Source organism: Natator depressus, chromosome 3 (genome assembly GCF_965152275.1).
Source record: "Natator depressus isolate rNatDep1 chromosome 3, rNatDep2.hap1, whole genome shotgun sequence".
In the NCBI taxonomy this organism is placed as follows: Eukaryota; Metazoa; Chordata; order Testudines; family Cheloniidae; genus Natator; species Natator depressus.
Genome location: NC_134236.1, coordinates 112,874,364 through 112,896,743, shown reverse-complemented (window position 1 = coordinate 112,896,743; position 22,380 = coordinate 112,874,364). Strand labels below are relative to the sequence as shown.

The window sequence follows — 22,380 nt, the reverse complement described above, 5'->3', positions numbered from 1 at the left end:
GGGTCTAATTGCAGTGTAGACATACTCTCATGAACTGCCTGCATTCTCCAGAGTACTGTGTCCTATCAGGCAGGACAAAAGAAAGCACATAACTCAGATACATGAGGCCTAAATAGAAAATTATAAAGAAGACTCTAATTCAGTTTGTTAGCAGTAAGAAAAAAAATCATTTGATGAACTAAACAGCTGGTAGAGGGTCATATTCTTGCCAATGAATTGTATAGTCTTCTTTCTACCTGCACGTAACAGTGCTGAACTGATAAGACAATGCCACTCAGCTAGGAGTATGAAACTAGCATTGATCAATCAAGCTATCATCTTAACACAGGCTTAAATCACTTCTACCTTGACTATTTTCACTGGTGTTTTTAGTCTGGCATCAAATGATCATGACCCCTTTTACTCCTGGGGGAATTCTGCGCCACTGTGCATGCTCAGAATTCATGTCCCACGGAGAATTTTATTTTCTCTGCAGAAGATACATTCTGCCGGAGAGGTGCTGCAGTTACACCTTTCGCCTACCAGGGGCTGCCATGGTGCCAGAACAGAGTTCAGCCCTACCTGCAGATGTGGAAGAGAAGAGGCTGTGTTTCTCACGGCGCCCTGCCCATGTGGCCAGGTCAGGAGACATGGGATATGGGGGGCGGGGGATGGACAGCGTGGGGCACATGGGGCTGCTGGAGGGTCACAGAATAGGGTTCAGATGGGCTATTGGGAGGACAGACTGGGGTGGGGCTAAATGGGAGTGGAGTGCAAGAACACATGGGATCAGGGAGTTGCTTAGTGGGGGTGCAGGGCCACATTATAACAGGGAGGTGCAAGGCCACATGGGAACAGGGAAGGGGAGTGCAGGGACACATGGGGACAGGGATATGTGCCAGACAGAATAAAAGAGGGTAAGAGTTAGCAAGGGTCTGCATGGGGGAGATTCCCCAACTCCCTAACAATCCCTGCCCCTCCCTCCAAAAAAAAACAAAAAACAAAAAACCCAACCAACCCTGTTCCATACTTCTCCCATCCACACCCAACAATCCTCCAAGTTCACACCCCGGCTCCTTCCCAGCAATTACTTGACTCTCCCTCAGCTCCTCCATTACCCACAACTCCCACAAGCCTTTGCACTGCTTCTGAGGGGTGTGGGAAATACGTTTCTGTACTGCAGTTTAAATGAATTATTACTCAAAGTTCTGTATTAATATGCCTAGTAAGAAATCTATTTGTCGAAAAACATTTCCTGAATTTTGTTATCTGTATTGTTACAGACTTACTGGCTGACAAGTATTTTAAATAAATTACCAAAATAATTGAAACTGTCATGATTATATTGTGTTATTTTGGCAATTTTTTTGGTGCAGAATTCCCTTAGGAGTATTCTTTGCAATTTTCAATCTCTCACATCAAACAGAAGGACCACATGCTTCAAGTTAAGTGTTTTATGACTCTGCAAATTCCCTGATGCAAAACTTCCTCTGTGACAATCCTACACATATTTGGATGGATTAAATCAGTTCTGTGCTTCAGTTCACACACACACACACACACACACACACACACTCTCTCAACACTTGTGATTTCATTCATGAAATACTTTACTTTCCAAAGAATTCCTCTGCATTTTCCATTTAAATTGACAAGTGAAGTTATTATTCTTTCCGTTAAAAAACGTAACAAGCACTTTTCAGAATAAAACCACTCCAAGTATATTTATGTACGTATTGCTTTCTTTTTATTCAAGGCATCTGTAGTTTAGCAGCTAAACTGCAAGGGAGTACATCCCAGTGGTTAGAACATAAGACATCAGAAGATCTGGATTCTATTCTCAGTCCTGCTAATGGCCTGCTAGGTGACCTTGGGCAAGTCACTCCACACCTCTGTGCTGCCATTTCCCCATCTAGAATATGGGGATAATACCACCTCCTCTGTAAAGTGTTTGAGATCTATGGCTGGACTAAGTAATTTTTATGATAGGAAATCTTAGCTTGTCCCCCAGGCCTCACTTATTCAAAGTTTCATAAAATGTGGCATTTTGGTTTAACTGCAATAGAATAAAATGGAAGATAGGAAGGGAGATATCCTCTTTGAGGATACTGAGGCCTTCTCTACACAAAGGAGATTTTCCAATACTAGATAGCACCAGTGTTTGCCTGACTGGAAGCCCTACTGCACATGGGCCATTGGCTGTCATCACTTTAAATAATGTGTCACCGAAGTCTGTTCTGAGCACGAGTAATGGAAACAGCACATAAAATGGTGACAACAGCTGGTATCCTATCTCAACCAGGGCTCCCAACATGGCTCATGCTGATGCAGCTGAACCAGTATGAGCAACGGTGGCAATTTTTTAAAAAAATGTCCCTAATGGAGACAAAGCCATAGTGTCCAATTCTGGCATACAAGTATCTCACTGGAATTCAAATGTGAGGCTGAAGTGTCCTATTAAAGCACCACACATTTGAAACTGGGCTCCCTATGCATTTTCTTAACTAGCCCAGTTGGGATCTCACTAAGAACTTGGAAGTCCCTGAAAATACAAGGCTAGATGTTTTCACGCACTACTGCACATTACCCATAGCGGTTGGAATTCCAGTTCTTGGGATAAAACCAGGCAGGCACAGAAAACAAACAGATACAGATACATTGCAGCAGGACCGGGGGGGGGGGGGGTCGCGAGTAGGGGGGAAAGAGACAGCAAACAGAAACCCACACAGCTCATACAAAGAGGTTTTTATTAAAGACTGCTAAAATTCAAGTTGCTTTTAAATACCCCTCTTGCTTGCTTGGCACCTTCTTCAAAAGTACAGTATCAAAACCATGGGCTCACAAGAAGGGGAAAGTGGTTTCAGTGTTTAACTCCTATTTCTGTTTTTGGAACTTTTACATCGTCACAAAAAAAAGAAGAAGCTATTTTTAAAAAAAGGTAGACTTTAGTTTGCAGGGAAATCGATGACACTTCTCACAACAGTCCACCAACTTTATTTACATTGCATGCATGCACACACATGCACACAGAGATACCAAGAGAAAAACACAAAAAGAAGAGGTGTCAGTTTTGTTTTCAATGGGGCATTCATTTGGAATTATGTGAAATTAAATCAGTTTAACATGAATTGGCTGATTCATGTAAAAAAGTGTCACTTAACACCCTCGTGCTCCCCAACAGCCCAAACTTACTTTCTTTCAGTCTCTGGTGTTGACACAGTGCTACTGAGGCCAAGCGATTCCTGTAAGGGAAGATATATTGCCGTGAGTGCTGACAGAACAACAAGCTTTACCCAACTGGTGCAAAATATCAAATTAAAAAAATCCAAAACAAAAATAGATGATTAAAGTCATTGTGCTTACTTCAATCTGGGATCGCAGCTGTAGCGATGTGGGGCTGGCATCGGGTTTCTCCTAAAACAGAACAGATGTCGGGTTAATGCAACACCCAAACGAGGCAGCATTCTCCAGAAAAACAAATATGGAGTGAGATGAGAAAAGAAAAAGGAGACAAGAACAGAACATTGAAAAATCCCACGACTTTTCAAATAGGAAGCATTAAGCTTTCCAGTGGAATCGCTCTCTGAAGAAGCACTGAAATACTCAAGTAGAAGCCAATTACATACTTATTACAGATAAATGTAGCACAATGTAAGGCTTATACATAGATATGGGTTAAAATAATAAAAAAGAAAACATGTGAGTAGTCTTCAAGGGATAATCAACATTTGCCACATACTCCTACATGTGGACTGCCAACCTCCTGAGCTTTCTTTCCTCTTTCAGAGCCACCTGTCCCTTGTGATAATGTATGTTTACTTGCAGTATATCATTCAGCCACTAGACGTCTTCACATACGGTACAGATAGAATGTGATCCTTGGTAAACAGGGGAGACAAAGCTGGAACTCAAGCTGCATGGAAGTCTGTTTGTGTTGACAAATTGCTGTAGTTTTCTTTAATAAATGCCTCCTGTTTAACATAGCCTGTGCTGCAACTTATTGTGACACCCCCCACTTCTTCCCATCCTGAACTGAAACACACGGGATTAAGTATGTGTTTTAAAGGGGTTATGTTCTCAGCAGATCCCTAAAATGAAATTAATTTGCTGCAACCATTGAAGAAAATTATTTGTGGCACAATACTGATTTTGAGTTTCAAGATTTTTTTTTAAACCAATTACAATGGCATATATTGGATAAATAATAAAAAAAAAGGGTCTCTGATTATTTTTCAGCCAAAATTCCTTAGTGCCCTAATAAACATTAATTAAAACTCTCAGTCCTCTTGGGAGGTAGATACCTATTATCAACAGCATTGCACATTGGGGAAATGAGGCACAAAGTTAAGTGGTTTGCCCACTGACACACTGAGAAGGAGCTAGGACCAGACTCCAGGAGTCCCGATTCCCAGTTCACTGCACTAATCACTATAACCATTAACTATGTTAGCAATTAGAGAGTTTCTGAAAAAAAAGTGATCTTTAGAAATCTAACGTTTAAGTGAAGACATTTGAAATTATCAATTTTTTTTATGACAAATCAAGGATGTATGCTAAGGTCAGACTGATACCTTTTTTGTTTTTGTTTTTAAAAAGCACCTTTCAATTATTGTCTCCAACTATCTAGTATACTGAAGAAAATTCTCCTCCAAGTGATACTGTATTTGGCAGTCAAAATGGAAACCTCCCGCCAAAAACTCTGCACTACTGGTGCAGTTATACAGGACATATCATTTTTAAGTTTGGTAACAAAAACGATTCAGGATGTGTGTGAGTATTTTGAGATTACATATAAAACGAATTCCCCCAAATTCACTGAAAACAAGAATTCAAGGGGAAAATTTCTAGCTATTTCTCAGCAAACAAGCTTAACCAAAAGTCATGTAGACTTAAACAAGCTAAGTTCTTCATCTGGGAACACAGGTTAACAATGAGCATTCTGTAGCCTGACATGTTTCTATCCCCAGCATGGTGAACGAGAGTCCTTCCACTGACTTCGGTGGATTAGGCCCATATTGTCCAATTTAAGATTTTATATCAATAATTTAAAGTGTACCTGTTGCTAACAGCGGGCTTAATCCTGCTCCCACTGAAGTCAAGGGTTAAACTCCAGGTGGCACTGGAGAAAAGTTTGCAGTTCTGCGTCACTGGAGGTAAATTTAACTGTTGGCACCTCATTTATCTGAATGCAAAACAGTGGGGGAAAACACTTTGCATAGCAGGACTATGAATCTTCGACCCAATTCTGGTCCTATTGAAGCCAGTGAGAGTTCTGCCATTGATTTCAAATAGTTGTTATTGTACTCCAGGAAATCACTAAGGTCTAACATACACTCAAAGAAATCAAAGAGTGAGAAGACCTAGCAGGTCAATTTGTTCATCCCTGAGTAAAGCAGGGTTGTCTTTTTATGGTATATTATCCAATGCAACAGTTAATCTAGTTTTAACTCTTTCCTATCTCAAAATAAAACTAGTTTCTATGTCCTTGGCCTAAAGATAAAGACAGGAAATGTATCTACAGAATAAAGTAATAAGAAAATGAGATTCAATTTAAAAAAAGGATTAGTGTTAATTGACCTGAAATACTTTAGGGTTAATCCTTCCAGAAAATCCGCAAAATCCAGAACAAAACTCACTGCCACTCTAATAGAACTCATTCAAATGGAGACCAGCTTCTACTGTTGGGGACTGTAGTATAACAGATTGGCCCCAACCACACCATGGCACAACGACATAACAGTATTATGTTAGATTATAGTCATAATCTACACAGGGTGTAACAAGATATAGTAACTTTGTTATGACGTGGTTTGGTCTGTTCTATGCTGGTTGCCTTGGCTTTGTTGTTTTAATATTGTAGACAGGGTGTAAGTGTCAGCGTATAAAGGGGGCCAGACTCCAATGGAAATGTCTTTCCATCGACTTTAATAGGAATTGTTGGGGGCTCAGGATACTCTGCAAATGTAACCGGTCAAGAAGCCAAAACTAATTGTTCAGAATCAAAAGGTACTGGGAAAAATCATTTCTCCGTACCACTACCAAGTGACTCTGATTTTCTCATGAAAGTAGAGGTATAGTAGTCCCTGTTCCCCTATTACTTCTATCAAAAGAGAAGTCAAACAAGCTTTCCAGCCAGCAAGGCAGCAGGAACATTACTGCACGTCTTTCTCCTTCACTCTCCCATTGACCTGAAGGCCAGGACGGAAGGGAGGAAGGAAGGAAGGAAGCAGCAGTAAACCTACTTGCAACAGAGCTCATTCAAGCCAGTTTTTCCTCCTCCACCCACTGTCACAAAGACAACACAGAACATTTCACCAGTATGGGCGTCTTAAAGCTGCATAGAGCCAGTCAAAGGAATCCACTGTGTGCCTGAAGTGCATTTGTAGCCCCGCCTCTCAGCAATAAATATTTGGTTTTTCATCATTTACCTGCTGTCTGAAGAAGTGTAACGCCAACAAACGCCAGTCGCTGGTGGGCGGGATCGAACTGGGGACCTCTGGAGCTTAGTGCATGAGCCTCCACAGCATGAGCTAAACTCATTTAACTCTCTAAGTGGTCTCAGTGCCACTAGATGGGACAGAACACCACACCTAGAAGGCATGTGGGTTACAGAAGCATCTGCTGCAAATCCTTTTTAACAGATATACTTTTAAAAAATAATTTAGGCGGCCATATCCCTTTTTTCTGCCACTCTCAGGGATCCTTTTACTTGCCCAAGTTCACTGTACATTGTAAATGGCGGGTGGAAAGGTTTATTGTATTTTTTTTTAAATCTCCTGGGAAATAGCCAGCTGCATCCTGTGTTTCAAAATCTCGACTCTCTTCTCCCATTTATGCCATTAGCCTCCTCTGCCACCCTGGCTTCTAAAGCTGCACTTGCCCCTGGCAGCTTTAGACAAAGTTGCACTTTAGCTGCACTTGCCCCTGGCAGCTTTATTTATCAAAGACAAATAACTTAAGACATTCCTCTATCATCATTATTCAAGAGTCTTCAGTCCTAATTAGAATTAAATGGTATTTTTGCTGTGCGGACAAACAATCAAGGATGTTGGGTAGAAGAAGGGTTTATAAGTTAAACCAGCCATAAATAGTTTTATTTATTTAGGCTCTGGTCTGGCTACTGGAGAGCAGACTCTGTGCCTATATGAACCCAATTGCAGGATCACAGTCTTATTTTGCAAAGTGGGATGAATTCTGGAATGCTGCTTTTAGTTTCAAAAAACACACTGATGACATTTTGCTAAATATTTTACAATATTAGTTTATTAAAAGTCAATTCTTTGTAGCTCTCAAACCTGAAACAAACCTTTAAACATTCTGCAAAGCTTTGTGGATGAATTTCTAAAAGGTTCTGAATTATGGGCTTTATACAGATTCATAGGGTGAGATTCACACCAGGTTAAAGTGCTAGAGTAGTGTAAAGATGCCTTAAAAATCCCAGTTCCAACTGAGAGTGGATTTTCACAATGTAGGCACTGCAGAAAGTATTCATAAAGCTGCCTTCCAAAGACCTCTTCACTAGTTCTGGCACAGGAGACATGCTGAGGTGTGGAGGGTATTGGGGGGAGAGTTGGATCACTATGGAGATTTCAGGCAGTGCAGCCCTGAGAAACTGCTGTTCCAGTGCCCAGAGCAGCCCAGGATCAGGAGGGGAACAAAATGGCTTAACACTAGAAGAGCAGGGCTTTATGAATTTGGCTTCAGAACATACATAGAATTTAAGGGACCATTTATGAAAATCTACCCCTGCATAACACAGACCACAGAATTTCACCCAGTAATTCTTGCATCAAGATCATTACTTATGGTTGAACTAGAGCATCTCTTTTAGAAAGAATTCAGTCTCCCACCTGAAAGGCCTCTCCCACAGCACTGAAGTCAGGGGATGCTTTGATATCGACTTCAACAGCTGCAGGATCAGGCCCCAAAAGCACTGGCGAAAGTGAGGTTCAGAAGGGACAGACGCTATCCAGGCAACCCACAAAGAGGTCTGTCAGCATGCCTCAGTCATGTCCTGCATTACCTACTTTTTCACAATCTGTTTATTGACAAAATGCATTACACGGCAGGAAGTAACCGATATTGAATTATGATGAAAAGCGTCTTGCAGGGTAGGAACTGACACGACAACACAACAACTACAATTCTTTTTACACGATTTCTACTATAACAGAGACAATGATTTGTAAACATACCAAGTGAGACTTGTGGCTCACACTTCAAGGTTTCAGCTGTTCACCCTGGTTCAGGATGTGAAGTGGCCAGGTGCTCTAGGGGTTTTCACATCTTTCTCATTAACCACAATGCCATTGATGGACACAGGACATCAGACCCAATGGTCCATCGATCCTGTTACGGCAAATCCTATGTCTCTAGCTAAAGTCCGACAAACATGATGCCTCTGATGCTTATCTGTTACTTATTACTCAAAAACACATTTGGTAAGTGATTTATTAGCTGGATAACCCAATTAACAACCACCATATTTCTGAACAACATGACTTTTCACTTAAGGTGCTATCCATCTGAGAATCTCAAAGAGCTTTACAATCATTAATCAACTGAGTCTCAAAAACATGTGAGGTAGGAAAGTATGATCTGCATTATATAGATGTGAAACTGAGGCCTAGAGAGGGTTAGGCCAAAGGTGGGCTTTTCAAAGGCGCTCTGTATTGGCCTAACTACTCCCACTGAAGTTGTAGTAAAACTCTTGACTTCAAGTTAAGTAGACAGAGTAAGCATTTTTTGGGAATCCAACCCCACATTTTCAAACACGGCTACTGATCCTGGGTGCCCAACTGCTGAGAACCTGCATCTCTCGTTGACTTCAGTTGGAGTTGAGAATGCTCAGTATATCTGAAAAGAAGGCCCAAGGTATTTGAAATTGGACCCCAAAAACTGAGGTGACCAAATTTTGAAAATCTGTATCTAAGAGACTTGCTCGTTATTTATGGCAGAGTTGGGAATAGAAACCAGATCTGTCTATACAGGTACTTGCATGGCCCCCGTTACCATAGGTCTTGAGTGTCTCAGAGCCTTCAATGTATTTATCACTACAACACTTCTGTAAGACAAGGAAGTACTGTTATCCCATTTTGCAGATAGGAAACTAAGCCACAGAGACAAAAATCTCTTGCCCAAATTCATACAATGGGTCTGCGATGGGACAAGGAACTGAACCCAGCTCTCCAAAGTCCCAGACTCACATCAGACCATCCTTCTCCTGACACTCACTCCTCTGTTTTAACCACCATATCACCTTTCCTCGCGCTGTGTTATTTGTGGGTCTTTTTTTCTGGATTATTCTCTTCACTTCTCACATTTTTAGCATATCAAGAAAGCTAATAGTATGTTGCTGAATGCTAATAACCACCTATCTCGCCACTATTAGATGTGACAATATTACGGTGCTATCAGGTTTCAGAATTTGTGTGCTACCAGGGCATCCAGGATCAATACAAGACATATCCCCTAGTTTACTTGCATAACCTACCCAGTTGAAGGCCTCCTTTCAGCAGAGGAGGCTGTTGCGCACAGCTAGTTTAACATGTATAGTGATTTTGTAAGGTAAACAAATGGGAACTAGGATGAAACCAACACATTTTTTTCACTTGACAATAAACAGAGCTCAAACCCAGACACCATAAAATAAGGCTTGCACCTTCACACATACCCTGCTGTGGGGATGGATATGGCTATAAAGGTCTAATTCTCTTTGAAAGCGTCTCATGGCAGAAATGTAACATTTCATTGCAACGTTGCTCTTAAGAACTGCCCGGTGGTGAACTATTTCTGTTCTAATCTAACTGAACCGATCCTTACAAGGACAAGTGAAACGAACACCCATGTAAACAGCTTTTTAGACACCATTTCCACTCCCTCAGAACTTACAATGGAGCTGACGTTTATGGAAAGCTTTTCACTTGCGGTTTAATTATTTTGCCTTTCAAGGTGTTATTGGTAGCTCTGGGGGCAAAGCCTCAGCTGGTGTAAATCAGCATAGCTGTACTGACTTCAGTTGACTTCCGTAGGACTTTATCAGTCTTCCTTTAGAACTCAACCTCTCAGGAAAGTAGCAGTTAAAAGTGCTCTGGGTTTTGCCCATTATTCATTAAGGGGAATACACAAAACAGGAAATATATACCTACATTTCTGCCAAAAAGAGTGCATTGTTAGCCAGCTGTATCACAATTAGAAACACTGCTCCAGATCAGAGAGACGGGGTTTAAATCAACCTGGCACTTTCCTTCCTGTGGTGGGTTCTATTCTGTATGTTATGTGGAGGGAAAAACTCTGTCTTTATTATTTTGATAAAAAAAACATAAGGAAAAAAGTTATTCACAGAAACACCCCTGCGAAGAACGATAGCCTGTGGCTCCAGTCCAGAAGCTCCTCTGCATATAAAGAGGCTCCCTGGAAGTACTCTGGGAGTCACTGAAGAGGCAGTGGTCTCAAAGGGCTTCTACACTTAGATTACAGGCCCGCAATTCAGACCATTAGTGTACGTAAAGTTCATATATTTTTGATCACCATATCCTCGAACCCTGGGGATAGAAGAGCTTGTGTCCCTTCTGAGCCTTGTCTACACTGCAGCTTCCGCAAGTGGAATTGCATTAACTGGGAATTACAGGTCCAAAAACGCTAGTGTAGACAAGGCCTAAGAGCTATAGGTAGCAAACAGAGAATCCTAGGCGTGATTAAGATCACTGAGACGCGAAGCAGCTATTGTTAAGAGGGAAACATGTGGAGCTGCTGGGGAAGTTTAGAGACATGACAAATAGGAGATAGGACTAAAAATGCTGATGTTGCCAATTTCATGATTTGAGATTATAAATAATAATTCCATTGACAACCCTCCCCCAAATGGCTAGCAATAAGGCAGATAGGAAGGGAAACTATACATAAGAAAATCCAAAACATTCTCTCCCCAAGGGACTCCACCTTGCTTAGTCTGAATACACGCTGCAATTTCTAGCCTCTCTTCTCAATGACGATAGAAAGCCATATTCAAAAGATCGTGAGGAACTCATAACATCCAAGTCCTCCAGCAGGGTAATTTAGTCTGACACCAATTATTTGGTCTAGATTCCTTTGCCACAAGTCATGTCCCAACCTGCACAGAAGCTCCAGAGAAGATTATGACAAACAAAACATTTTTGCAGTGACAGCACAGGAACACACAGGTGTTTAATGAGAACTGCCAACCAGTTGCTAGCCATGGGTCACTGATCAAAAATAAATAAATAAAGGAAGAAGGATTCCAGTGGCTACCACCTCAGAAAGTGTTTATTTGGAGGAATTAACCAGCTCACTGAGTTTCCAGTGGTTCAGATTAGCAAAGGATCCATTTTGAGTTTCAAATTGTATCCCAAGGTCCATCATTTTAGCCATTACACTAGAACAGTGGAGACTTTCTGCTCCATCACTCTTGCATGTTACTGCCAAGACTGACACATAGCAAATTATGACATTCTGTAGCAACAATAAAATTCAGGAGTGAGGAAATGAGGTGTGGGGGAGGAATGGTTAAAAAAAACAGGATTTCAAAGAAGTGAATACTTTTTCTTTTCAGGAAACTACAGTCCAAATATTCTCCTAATGGCTCATGCATCAACACAGAGAAGTGAACACTTAGCTATGCTACTAACCAAGTGTGGTTTTACAAGAAGGCAGAAACAAAACATGCAATTATAGTAGCTCTCAAGTGCTTACTTATATATTAAAACAATTTCTGTCTCGGCCCAGTGTAAACCCTTGCTGAATACTAGAATCTACAAATATAACGTTTCAGATAAAAAGAAAGTTAAAACATTTTTCTATTTCCAAACAACAATTATGGCATTTTCTCTAATGTGTTTTCCATTTATTTAGATTTCTTTTAGATTATTAACACCCACCAACACTTTTTAAATGACAAAAACATTAGCAACCACAAGATTGGTGAAATTCCATAATAGTGCATGATGCTTTACTGGGATTGAAAAAGACGTAGGTTCCTGTCCTGCCACCACTTAAGCCCATGTGTAACAAATAGGGCTTTAACTCAGAAAAGCATCGAACTTGAAAATAGACAAAGAAAGTTTTCAGGGAAAGGAGGGATCAGGGTGTAAAAAAAAAAAGAAAAAACCAAAAACCCCCCACAATTCATGTTCTACAATGCAAAAATCAAATAAATTCTGGTCCATGTTATGGGGTCATTAAGGCTGGGCCAAAGGGAGAAGGTGACTACTCTGCTAAGGAAAGGCAATGATGGAAAATAAGGTGCAAGAAATGGATTTTTGAGGATGGACTTAAAGAAGGGGGAAGGAGGGATAGCTCAGTGGTTTGAGCATTGGCCTGCTAAACCCAGGGTTGTAAATTCAATCCTTGAGGGGTTCACTTAGGGATCTGGGCCAAAAAAACCAAAAAAAACCTGGGGATTGGTCCTGCTTTGAGCAGGAGGTTGGACTAGATGACCTCTTGAGGTCCCTTCCAACCCTGATATTCTATGATTCTAAGGCAGGGAGAATGTTTAAGGCACAGGAGGAACATTCTGTTTCAGTGGTAGGAAACTGTGTTAAAAAAAGATCTAAAAGCAAGAACAGGAGGGAGCAAGATGAGAAATGTGAGCAGAGAGCTGGACATGACGAGGAGAACAATGAGACACAGGCGGGGCAGAGCTGTGTGTGGTACTGTAACAGCAAGGAGGAGTTTGTACTTTATTCTGAAACCTATCCTGGAGAAGCTACTTCAAGTCTCTGTGCTCAGTCAATGCATGGCCTCTTAGCAGAGACTGCAACCAGTCGTGCTAACTAGAGGTGGTGTTTGGTGTAATGTGGACAGCAGCCGACCTGGCGCTAGTCTGAGTACACCATTATACAGTAGGCCGTCCAGAAGCTGGAAATCAGTTGTTAACTTGCATCCCCAAAGAACTAAGAACTCAACATGTCAGTCTAAACTTCAAATCCCTCCTAAGATTCCACTTTACCTACAAAGGCAACAATTTAGAGTAATTAGGAAGGGGAAAGTTATCTCCTCGTCACTGGATTTTTACCTGGGAAATACTAATAGTTTTATTGGTGTTTGTTCATTCTTAATGTTAATTAGCCAAAATAATTTTTAAAATTTCTTTCAAACTTCCTTTTCAAGTAGATAATTTTAAAATAAGATTTTTTTGCTATTTGCACAGCAAAAAACAGCAAAATACCAATGCCACTAGACAGTATTATAGACGAGTTAGGTCCCCAGCTTTCATTTTTAAAACAAATTAAATATTCACCTTACAGAACACAAAAAAAATCTTAAAGAACTATACAAATTTGTAAAGAATAATGAAATTATTTTATTTTCAAAAACTGGGAAAGACAGACAGAAAATGAATACTAGGCCAAGTCCAATGCTAAATGTTACCCTTAAATAAACTTCCAAAGCTGTACTATAAATCTTCCCAAAGAAGGTTATAATGGCAACACGGGTAAACCCAGCTTCACTGTAACTTATATTCATATCAATGATGCGTTTATGATCTTACACTCTAACTTCTATCCCTCCTCTGCATTAACTTACAGATGACTGCTCTGTAAAGGGCTCAAATGAACTTGTTAACTAAATGTAATCTCTAACACCCATTTAATAAACATGCTGAAATCATAGGCATTTAAAAGCAGCTGTTAAACATTGTAAGGCTAACGGATTATTCAAAAAAGAAAAGGAGTACTTGTGGCACCTTAGAGACTAACAAATTTATTTGAGCATAAGCTTTCGTGAGCCGATGAAGTGAGCTGTAGCTTACAAAAGCTTATGCTCAAATAAATTTGTTAGTCTCTAAAGTCCCACAAGTACTCCTTTTCTTTTTGTGAATACAGACTAACACGGCTGCTACTCTGAAACCTGAAATTATTCAAAGTGATTTCTCTCTTGCACCATCATTTACTCTGGTCTTTTAATTTAGAGTAAACAAGCCAACCAACCAACCCCTCTTCCAGAACCCTTGACTTCATATTGTGCAAAAAAGTAAATCACCAAAGGTGAATTTGGAGGAGGAGCTGAAGTTCTCTCTGTGTTGACTAAGAAGATGGTGCACCAGTAAATCCAGTGTGTGATTACAGTACACTGAGGGCTTGTCTACCCTGCCTTGCAGTTCGGACTACAGGGGTGTGCACGAAGTGCTGTGCCGTAACTCCCCTGTGTGGGCACCACGGGCATGAACTAAAAGGTTTCTAGTTGGCATCAGAACAGCCCTCTTCATACAGGACTACATTAATGTGAACTAGGAACTTTTTAGTTCACATCTGCAGTGTACGCCTGGGGGAGTTACAGCACGGAACTTTGGAGCACATCGCTCGTCACACCTCTGTAGTCAGACCTGTGGAGCAACACAGACATAGCCTGAGTTTGCTGTTCTCCTCAGAAAAGCAATACCAAGTGCTAACATTTTGAGTGCGCGAGATTCATAACAAGTTACATTACGTACATAATGTAAAAAGAAAAATATTTTAATACAAAGCTAAATTTTGTACAAATTATTTTTATTTACTATAACCTGTTAATTATTGGATGCAAGTTTCTTACTCTCTCACCTCAGGATCAGGAAAACAAACTAAAAGGAACCTTTCCATCACCATAATTACTCTAATACGTGTAACTTTGCTCTAGTAGTGAAATTAAATGGTTTTCTTTATAGAAACATAAGAAATTCATTGAGAACCCCACATTAGGGAGACTGACAACTGCAAATAAATCCAGACCATAACCCCAGATTTGAATCTGTCTGAAGAAGTTTGGCTGCTCTTTAGCTCCAACAGGACAACCCAAAATATAGAATTTCAAAAACTCAATTTATTTGGGGAAAAATTGGATCCGAACATCAAGCTACAAACACTGCAGCTTGGGCCTTCTCTAATAAATGTATTTTAGAAAATGGAAAAATCAGGCCTCTCTTTACTTACCTGTCAAGACCTGAGTTTAAGGTTTTGCATTATTTCAGGTACAACTGAGGACACCACAGGTAACACTCAAGTAGGGTAAAACTGAAGCTCCTTGGTCTGCTTCAGGTGTTAGAAACAACATCAAATGCACCCAAACAAATACAGAAACCCTGAACTTGGGCCTTACTAGTAAAAAAAATCTTTCAGATCAAGTTTAAATCTATTTCTTTGTAATGTTTTAAATTACGTATGTATTTTCTGTTGATGTTCTGGAATATTAGTTTAATTTTTTGATTCCATTTTAGTTCCTCCTGATGTTCAGGGTTCCATGGTCATGTACTAATAAGACGACCAGGACATTACAAGCTATTCGGGTATTTTATCATTCACAGATGTACAGTGTCAATGAAAATTTCACTGAGCCTGATTCTTGTTTATGCTCTGGCAGCATAAAGGAGCCACACTGTACATGAGAATCAGGACCCCTTGAGTTTTCAAAATTCTCTTTCCAATTGATTTCACTGGAAAAAAACAGGCCAGTGTTAATTAAATACACCTAAAATTTGGTTATTTTAAAAGAGAATAAATGAAGTTTTCTTTTAAATGAAGCTGGTATTTTTTATTTTATAGACAAATGAAATCAGACACTTGTAAGGTCAGATGGATAAAATAAACCCTTTCCTCAGAGTCTGACACTGAATTGCTTCCACTGTACATGCATAAACCTCCTCCAGGGATTGGGGATGGAAGAAAAAGAGCTTTTACTGCTGGGACACTAATTTCAAAATTTCACAGAAAATAAAGGCAGTTTCTCCAGGAGGGGCACTGAAAACAAACTAACAAGGGTAATACAAAAGAGGATTAGCACACATTGTTGGCTTGTATTCATTATAATTTCCATGCTATAGAAATTTCCTTTAAAAAGTAAAGAGAGGGACGTTAATTTGGGAGTCTCTTTGTAAATATTAATCTGAAGTTTATACTAGACGGATGCTTGCGGCAGACCCTCAAGCTGGTGTAAATCAGTATAGCTCCACTAAATAGCTGATGATGATCTGATCATTGTTATACAGTTCTGAATTAGCTTTGAGGTACTCACATTGTTGCATTTTGGTTAGCCTATATTTTAGGGCCTTGCAAAGATTTTTCTGTTAGGAGCAGAAATTGATTATATGAGTCAGGTATATTCTTTCATGCAAACCTGTTCATTTACAAAGAATGTACACAAAGTCCCATTTCTCGGAACACAGTAGGAACAAGCAGCAGGAGGCAATTTCCTTGTCCAGATACCCAAGTCTGCCTTTCCAGAATGTACTGTTCCCAAAAGCAGTTCCAACTCTTGGCTTCCTCCCATGGCCATTCTCACCACTGCTTCTCTTGCCTTCTGCTGTTTTTTTTTTCCTGACTCTCTGCTCATTTTTTCTGCCTCTGCCACAGACGGACACACACAGCTGCAACGAATCTATGCGTGAGAACCTCTATTTTCAATCAGGGAAACCACTCGGTCCACATGCCTTAGCCCCTGCTCAGACACTGCCATGCTGCCCGGATCCTTGGGAGGTGGCTTCCATTGTTTCAGCTATTACTCTTAAAAGGGAACTGAATTGCACCTTCATTTAGCCTGAATAATAAGAGCTTAGTTCACTCATTGACAATTACCAGGTCTGTCAATGCTGGCAGCCGCTAACACCTTCCTGCATAATGTATATTAACTTTGGACTTGATAATTATTTGGCAGGGAAAAATTTCACCTCTCCCCCTTGTCTGGAGGGAGGAGGGGACTGGACAATAATGGCAAATGGCTGTTGGTGAGAAAGCCTCTGAGGGTACAAAAGAACACTACCCTGTGAAGAAATGCAAGGAGATGGATGGATGTTTGTTTTTTACTCTGTTACATCTGCATAGTTGTTGTGCCAGCAATGGCATTGTCATCCCAAAGCCTCCAGAAATCATGAGATTTTAAAACAATTTTTGGATTATTATTATTATTAGTCTTCTGGCGATTGAGCGTTTAGTGATTTTTCACACTTTTCTCCACAATCAATGGGGCTAGAAACTAGTTTTTCCTTTTAAATGAAAGAAAGGACACTAGACATTGTGAGAATTATGATAAAACCTCAAGCTGGCAATACTGGGAGAAAGCTCCACTGAATTGTGAAAACTTAGGAGATGCCTACCCCCGAGCTTAAAGTGTAATTTGCAGCTTGGGTAGCACACCTATGCTAGTTCTGACTGAGCTAGTGCACTAAAATTAGAAATGGAGATGCAGTTGCATGGGCAGCAGAACAGGCTAGGTGCCCTGAGGGCCTATCTAGAATTTCTGATGGGATTGTACTTGTGCAGGGGAACGCGGATCATCATGGCTTTGCCTACCCAAACTGCAAATTACATCTCCAGCTCCACTGCAGACATACCCACAGAGCAGACGCAGGCAGCTACATGGAACGTCCAGTGGTATACTCTGAGGGGAACACAATTTACACATATTAATATACAGCTCCCACGTGCTTATCCAGTGAACTAAACCAACTTAGTTAATTTAAGAGAGAACCTTATTTACAACCCAAAACTACATGGATGTTTACCCATTAAAACCGGCTGCCCTCCAAATCAACTGGAAAGAGTGCTGCCCCATCAGTTTGTCTTTCACAGGAAAGACAGCAACCTCCATGATGAAAGCTCAGCGCCATCCATTGCCCATAGGTATTCAAATAGGTATTCATAATACAACTTTAAAAACAATTATCTATGTATATATTTATTATAAAAATCTGTGTCTACACCACAGGTCACAGTAACACACTGAATTTGCCTTTTAAATTCTAAAGCAAGCCAAAGAAAAATGCTGTGACTGGAAACCATTCGATAAATACAACAGGCAACAAACAGTAATGCTCCAAAATGGTGTTGCATCAAAGCCATCCTCCATTGGATTGTTACGATGATCGTTTTTCTTAGCACACTCCTGACATTACCCTCCTATCTGACAGCTGCAATGCTACCAGCACAATTGATAGAGAATGGTTAAATGAAGGGTTTCAAAACAAACAATTAACAGCTCACTGCTGGGCCTCCCTCCAGTCCAGCTGTGGTGCTTGGACATGTTCTTCTGAAGTTCACCTGTTCCACGGAAAATTCACAAAGCAACTTTTCTGACATACCTGGGGCTTGAGTTTTGCCTGAGATACCAGCTAACCACACAGTAGCTAAGTGATTAATACAGATTTCAGTAAGAAAGTAATTAGTTTAATAACTAACACTTGACAACCCCGAGGATTAACAGCTATGCAGAAAGACCCTTCCACTGAATGCATCCGATGAAATGAGCTGTAGCTCACGAAAGCTTATGCTCAAATAAATTTGTTAGTCTCTAAGGTGCCACAAGTACTCCTGTTCTTTTTGCGAATACAGACTAACACGGCTGCTACTCTGAAACAAATCCTCTCAGGTGTTTAAAGCACCAGCCAACAGGCTTTGAGAAGCAGTTCTCTGTGGGGGCTGGGTGGGAGGCTGTGGCATAAGCCAGACCTGTGAGATCTCTGCAGGTTGCCTCCTCTCCAATCCAGCACAGAGGAATCACATAGATTCTGCTATTGTCCAGACTTTATATGTCTAAGCAGAGAGGTGCAGGATTTGGGTCTAATTTTTTTTTTTAAACGTAGTATGGTAGTTATTCCCTTACTATTTCTATTCTTGTTTGCTGTATTGATGTATCCATGTTGGTCTCAGGATACAAGAGACATAAGGTTGGTGAGGTAATATTTTTATTGGACCAAATTCTATTGGCGAAAGAGACAAGTTTTCCAGCTCAACAGATCTGAAGAAGAGCTGTGTGGAGCTGGAAAGCTTGCATCTCTCCTCCTCAGAAGTTGGTCCCAAAAAAGATGTTGCCCTCATGCACCTTGTCTCTCTAATTCCTATTATGGCCTTTTAGAAACAATAGGGCACTTGCAGACTGATGACTGGGCACCACCTCTTATTAAGAAGATCTACTGAGGAATAATAAACTACATAAGTTATATGCCTCTTACAAAGGTGGTTAAACTTCAGAAAAAAACAAACAGTTTCCAATAATCATTTAATCTAATGCCTAAGGAATCCACAAAGAAGCCTCTCTGCTGCTCCTGCAAAGCCATCTATGATTGCCATCCACCACACACTAGAGAGTTATGGTTGTATGATTAAACCTTTCAAACCGCTTTCCCACCTGCGCTGGCTCTTGGCATGTTCTTAAAATGCACAGGGGCAGTTCCATTTTTTAAGAGAGCATTTTATTCCTGAAGTGACAGTTACAATGCATCTTCCAATTTCTGTTTGCCACTTCAGCCATCGCCTCCACAAGCACGTATGCAGTGTTTGGCCTTGTGCAGTCTGATCTGCTGGGAATGCCATTTTTCTGCATGTCAATGTGGATGCAGTGACTCAGTTATGACACAGACGTATAATCCCAAGAAGGTCAAATTGAGCAACCTATGGTTTTTTAAATATGCAGGCATTCTGTGTGTACAAGTAGCATGAAAGGCTCACTACAGCCAAGCTTGTACAAGCCTTGTATTTGGCTGACTCACCCTGCTGCTTACCCAAATCCACTCAGGTGGTGTATTGTGGAATTAATGGAGACGAAATCTTGTTTTTAATCCTTAAAGAGACAGTCTCAGATTGGATGTACTGAGAGCAGGGGGCCATCACATTTTCACATTATGAGGGCTCATGATAACACTAAGAAAATTATATACATTCAGGGCCCAGGACTGTCAGCCTAGAAAATGAACAATTATGGGGTGAAGGCAGTGGCCATGTATGCTTCTGTGAACTGTCCTGCAATATGCTTGAACTCTCATCTACAGGAACTACTTTCAGAGACAAATATTTCAGTCTAGAGGCCTATTCAGACCGTGGCTTCTCCACTGAAACTGCTAACAAAAGTGCTAGTTAGTGGGGATCATGGGGATGTTTCTTGCGTGCTTGCCCACTGGGAACTGGAAAGAGTATGAATTAATCTCATACAGACACCCAACAGCCTCCAGACGGTAATGATTTAGGCTGCATTTACATCATAGATCTTGAGTGAAAAGCTCTTTACCCTATTATCAAATCTCTGAGCCATCTAGGCTCGTGTGAGCAGGGCCAGTGAGGTCAATAGAGCTTCTCATGTGAGTCCACAGAGCAGGATTTGGCCCTTAACAACATTTCAATTATATCAATTTCAACATTCAACTTAATTACAGCATGACACAAATGTTCAAAGCTTTAAAAAAGTTAAAATCTACTTGAGTGAAAACACCCCAGTGAACAATTTGCTGCCATAACATTTTAATTGCTGCTTTGCCATTGCTGACAATGCATACGGAGGATGCACACTGTACACTGCACTTACTGTGACAACAAAAGGGAGTGTGATGAAAAGTAAATTTGTTTTATCTTGGCTCGTCCCCCATCCCCTCAAGAAAATAGAGATTAAGTATGCAAAACCCAGAGAACAAAATTACTGAACACCTTGTCTTTGAAAGTGTCTTTTCCAGGCGTTAAGAATCAGCTTGCTTGTAGGCCCTACAAGCAAATTAATTTACCAGGAAGGTGGAAATCTGAGATGAGTAAAGTTTAAGCGTGTATGAACACCTCCAAGTGTTTTTAAATGAAAAGCTCTTGCAACCGGGAACTGCTTGCGTAGACAGGCACTAGGAGAGCACTCCCAACATGAATTCCTGGGCAAAGTGTAGACACTCTTCCATTGTTCAACTGTATGGATCTATAAAGAAAAGCTTTCCAGGCTTCTGGAAAATGAGCTCAGATGATGATGGCAGAGCTGTGATAATTCTTGACAGAAGAAGTCTTCCTTTTGCTAAACAGGACCCTAACAGAGCTTGATCTTACCTTTCCCTTTTGGCTAAGGTTCTTGACAGTGTTTGTTAAAGCAGCTGAGATCCCACCACTGCAAAACACATTTTTTGGAGAGGATTTTTGCTCCGGATCTGATTATAGTACTGCACTAATATCACACAGGAATTTTATTTTTGTGTTTATATTCAAGGCCTTGTGAACTCACTATTTCCATGACTCTGGAATTTGCCACAGAATCCACTCATTGCTACAGAATTGTGCTCCAGAACCCAAGAGATCATCAAAAAATAAAATAAATAAAAGGCATAGTTTTTATGGTCAGGAAGAAAACCTTCCAGCTGTGAACCAAGTATAATCAGTGAAACACTGGTTTCAGAGTAACAGCCGTGTTAGTCTGTATCTGCAAAAAGAACAGGAGTACTTCTGGCACCTTAGAGACCAACAAATTGATTTGAGCATAAGCTTTCGTGGGCTACAGCCCACTTCATTGGATGCATGCAGTGGAAAATACAGAAGGACGATTTTATATACACAGAGAACATGAAACAATGGGTGTTACCATACACACTATAATGAGACAAATAAACACTGGCTGTTGACAGAATGACTTAGAAAGGTATGACCTACCCCCATTAATTTCAAGAGGGTGCTAACTCGGATACCTGATAATGACAAGTTTAGTAGCAACAGTTAACTATTTCACTGCTGATTATTTTACTATCCAGATAGTGAGTTTATCCCTCAAGCCCAAACAGTCTCCCACAACTTCTCAAGCGTCAGAATACTCAGTTGTCTTCTACATAGCTTTCTAACCAGAAACTTCCCTCCTTCAACTTTGATAATAGTAATATCTTCTGAACAAAATGTTGCTGTCTGTTGAAAATTAAAAGCTATGATGTAGCATAGTATACTGTAACTTAAAATTAATTTGAATATGATAAAATCACTATTATTCATTTTCCTATTTAATTAAATGAAAAATTACATTTGTAAATGTATCTGAAGCTTCAGCAGAATCTCTCCTCTGCTGCCCAAGAGTTTCACAGACACCAGGGAGTCTTGCGGAGGAATTTAGGTCAAATTTGTTATAAATAACAGCCTGTGTATTTCACATCTAGCAACCTCACTTAGTTTTGGTAGGTCTTCCATTAGCTTTTAATCTGGACATATGGTCCACTTGGCCTGCCTTGAATATCTACTGCATCTTTCTAGCACACTTGGTTTAGTTTCAATCATATTTATTCCAATACACCTTTATTTTATATGCCATCTTTCAAGGAAACTGGCACCCTGATTCAGCAAAGCATTTAAGCACATGCTTATCTTTAATCTCATACTTAAATCCAATTCAAGTCAGTGGTTGGCATATGCTTAAAGTTAAGAATGTGCGTAAGTGCTTTCCTGAATCAGGGCCTGAATCCACAAATGATCTACAATATTAAAAAATACAAGACAGTGAAAAATATGACCACTTCAAATAATTTATATAAATGATCAGATTCTATTTCAGCTAAACACAGAGCTCTTATGTTATGGAGCCTATATATTTCAGTCTCTACATGTCAAACCAATTCTCTTGAGTATGGCCAGGTCCTTTTAAATGTTTGGAAAGGATAAACCATTTATCATCTTAGCACATCCAGTGAATGCTTGC

At 40.3% G+C, this 22,380-nt stretch overlaps 1 protein-coding gene across 6 annotated transcripts in view; it reads right to left on the bottom strand.

Moving 5' to 3' along the window:
- Window positions 1-22,380, bottom strand: part of SASH1 (SAM and SH3 domain containing 1) — an 835,969-nt gene that overhangs the window by 92,322 nt on the left and 721,267 nt on the right. For all 6 annotated transcript variants that reach the window (XM_074948572.1, XM_074948573.1, XM_074948576.1 and 3 more), the window contains 2 exons: window positions 3,343-3,393; window positions 3,172-3,221 (listed from right to left, as the gene is read on the bottom strand). In XM_074948572.1, the coding sequence (XP_074804673.1) occupies window positions 3,172-3,221; window positions 3,343-3,393 (101 nt within the window). The remainder of the gene's footprint in view (window positions 1-3,171; window positions 3,222-3,342; window positions 3,394-22,380) is intronic.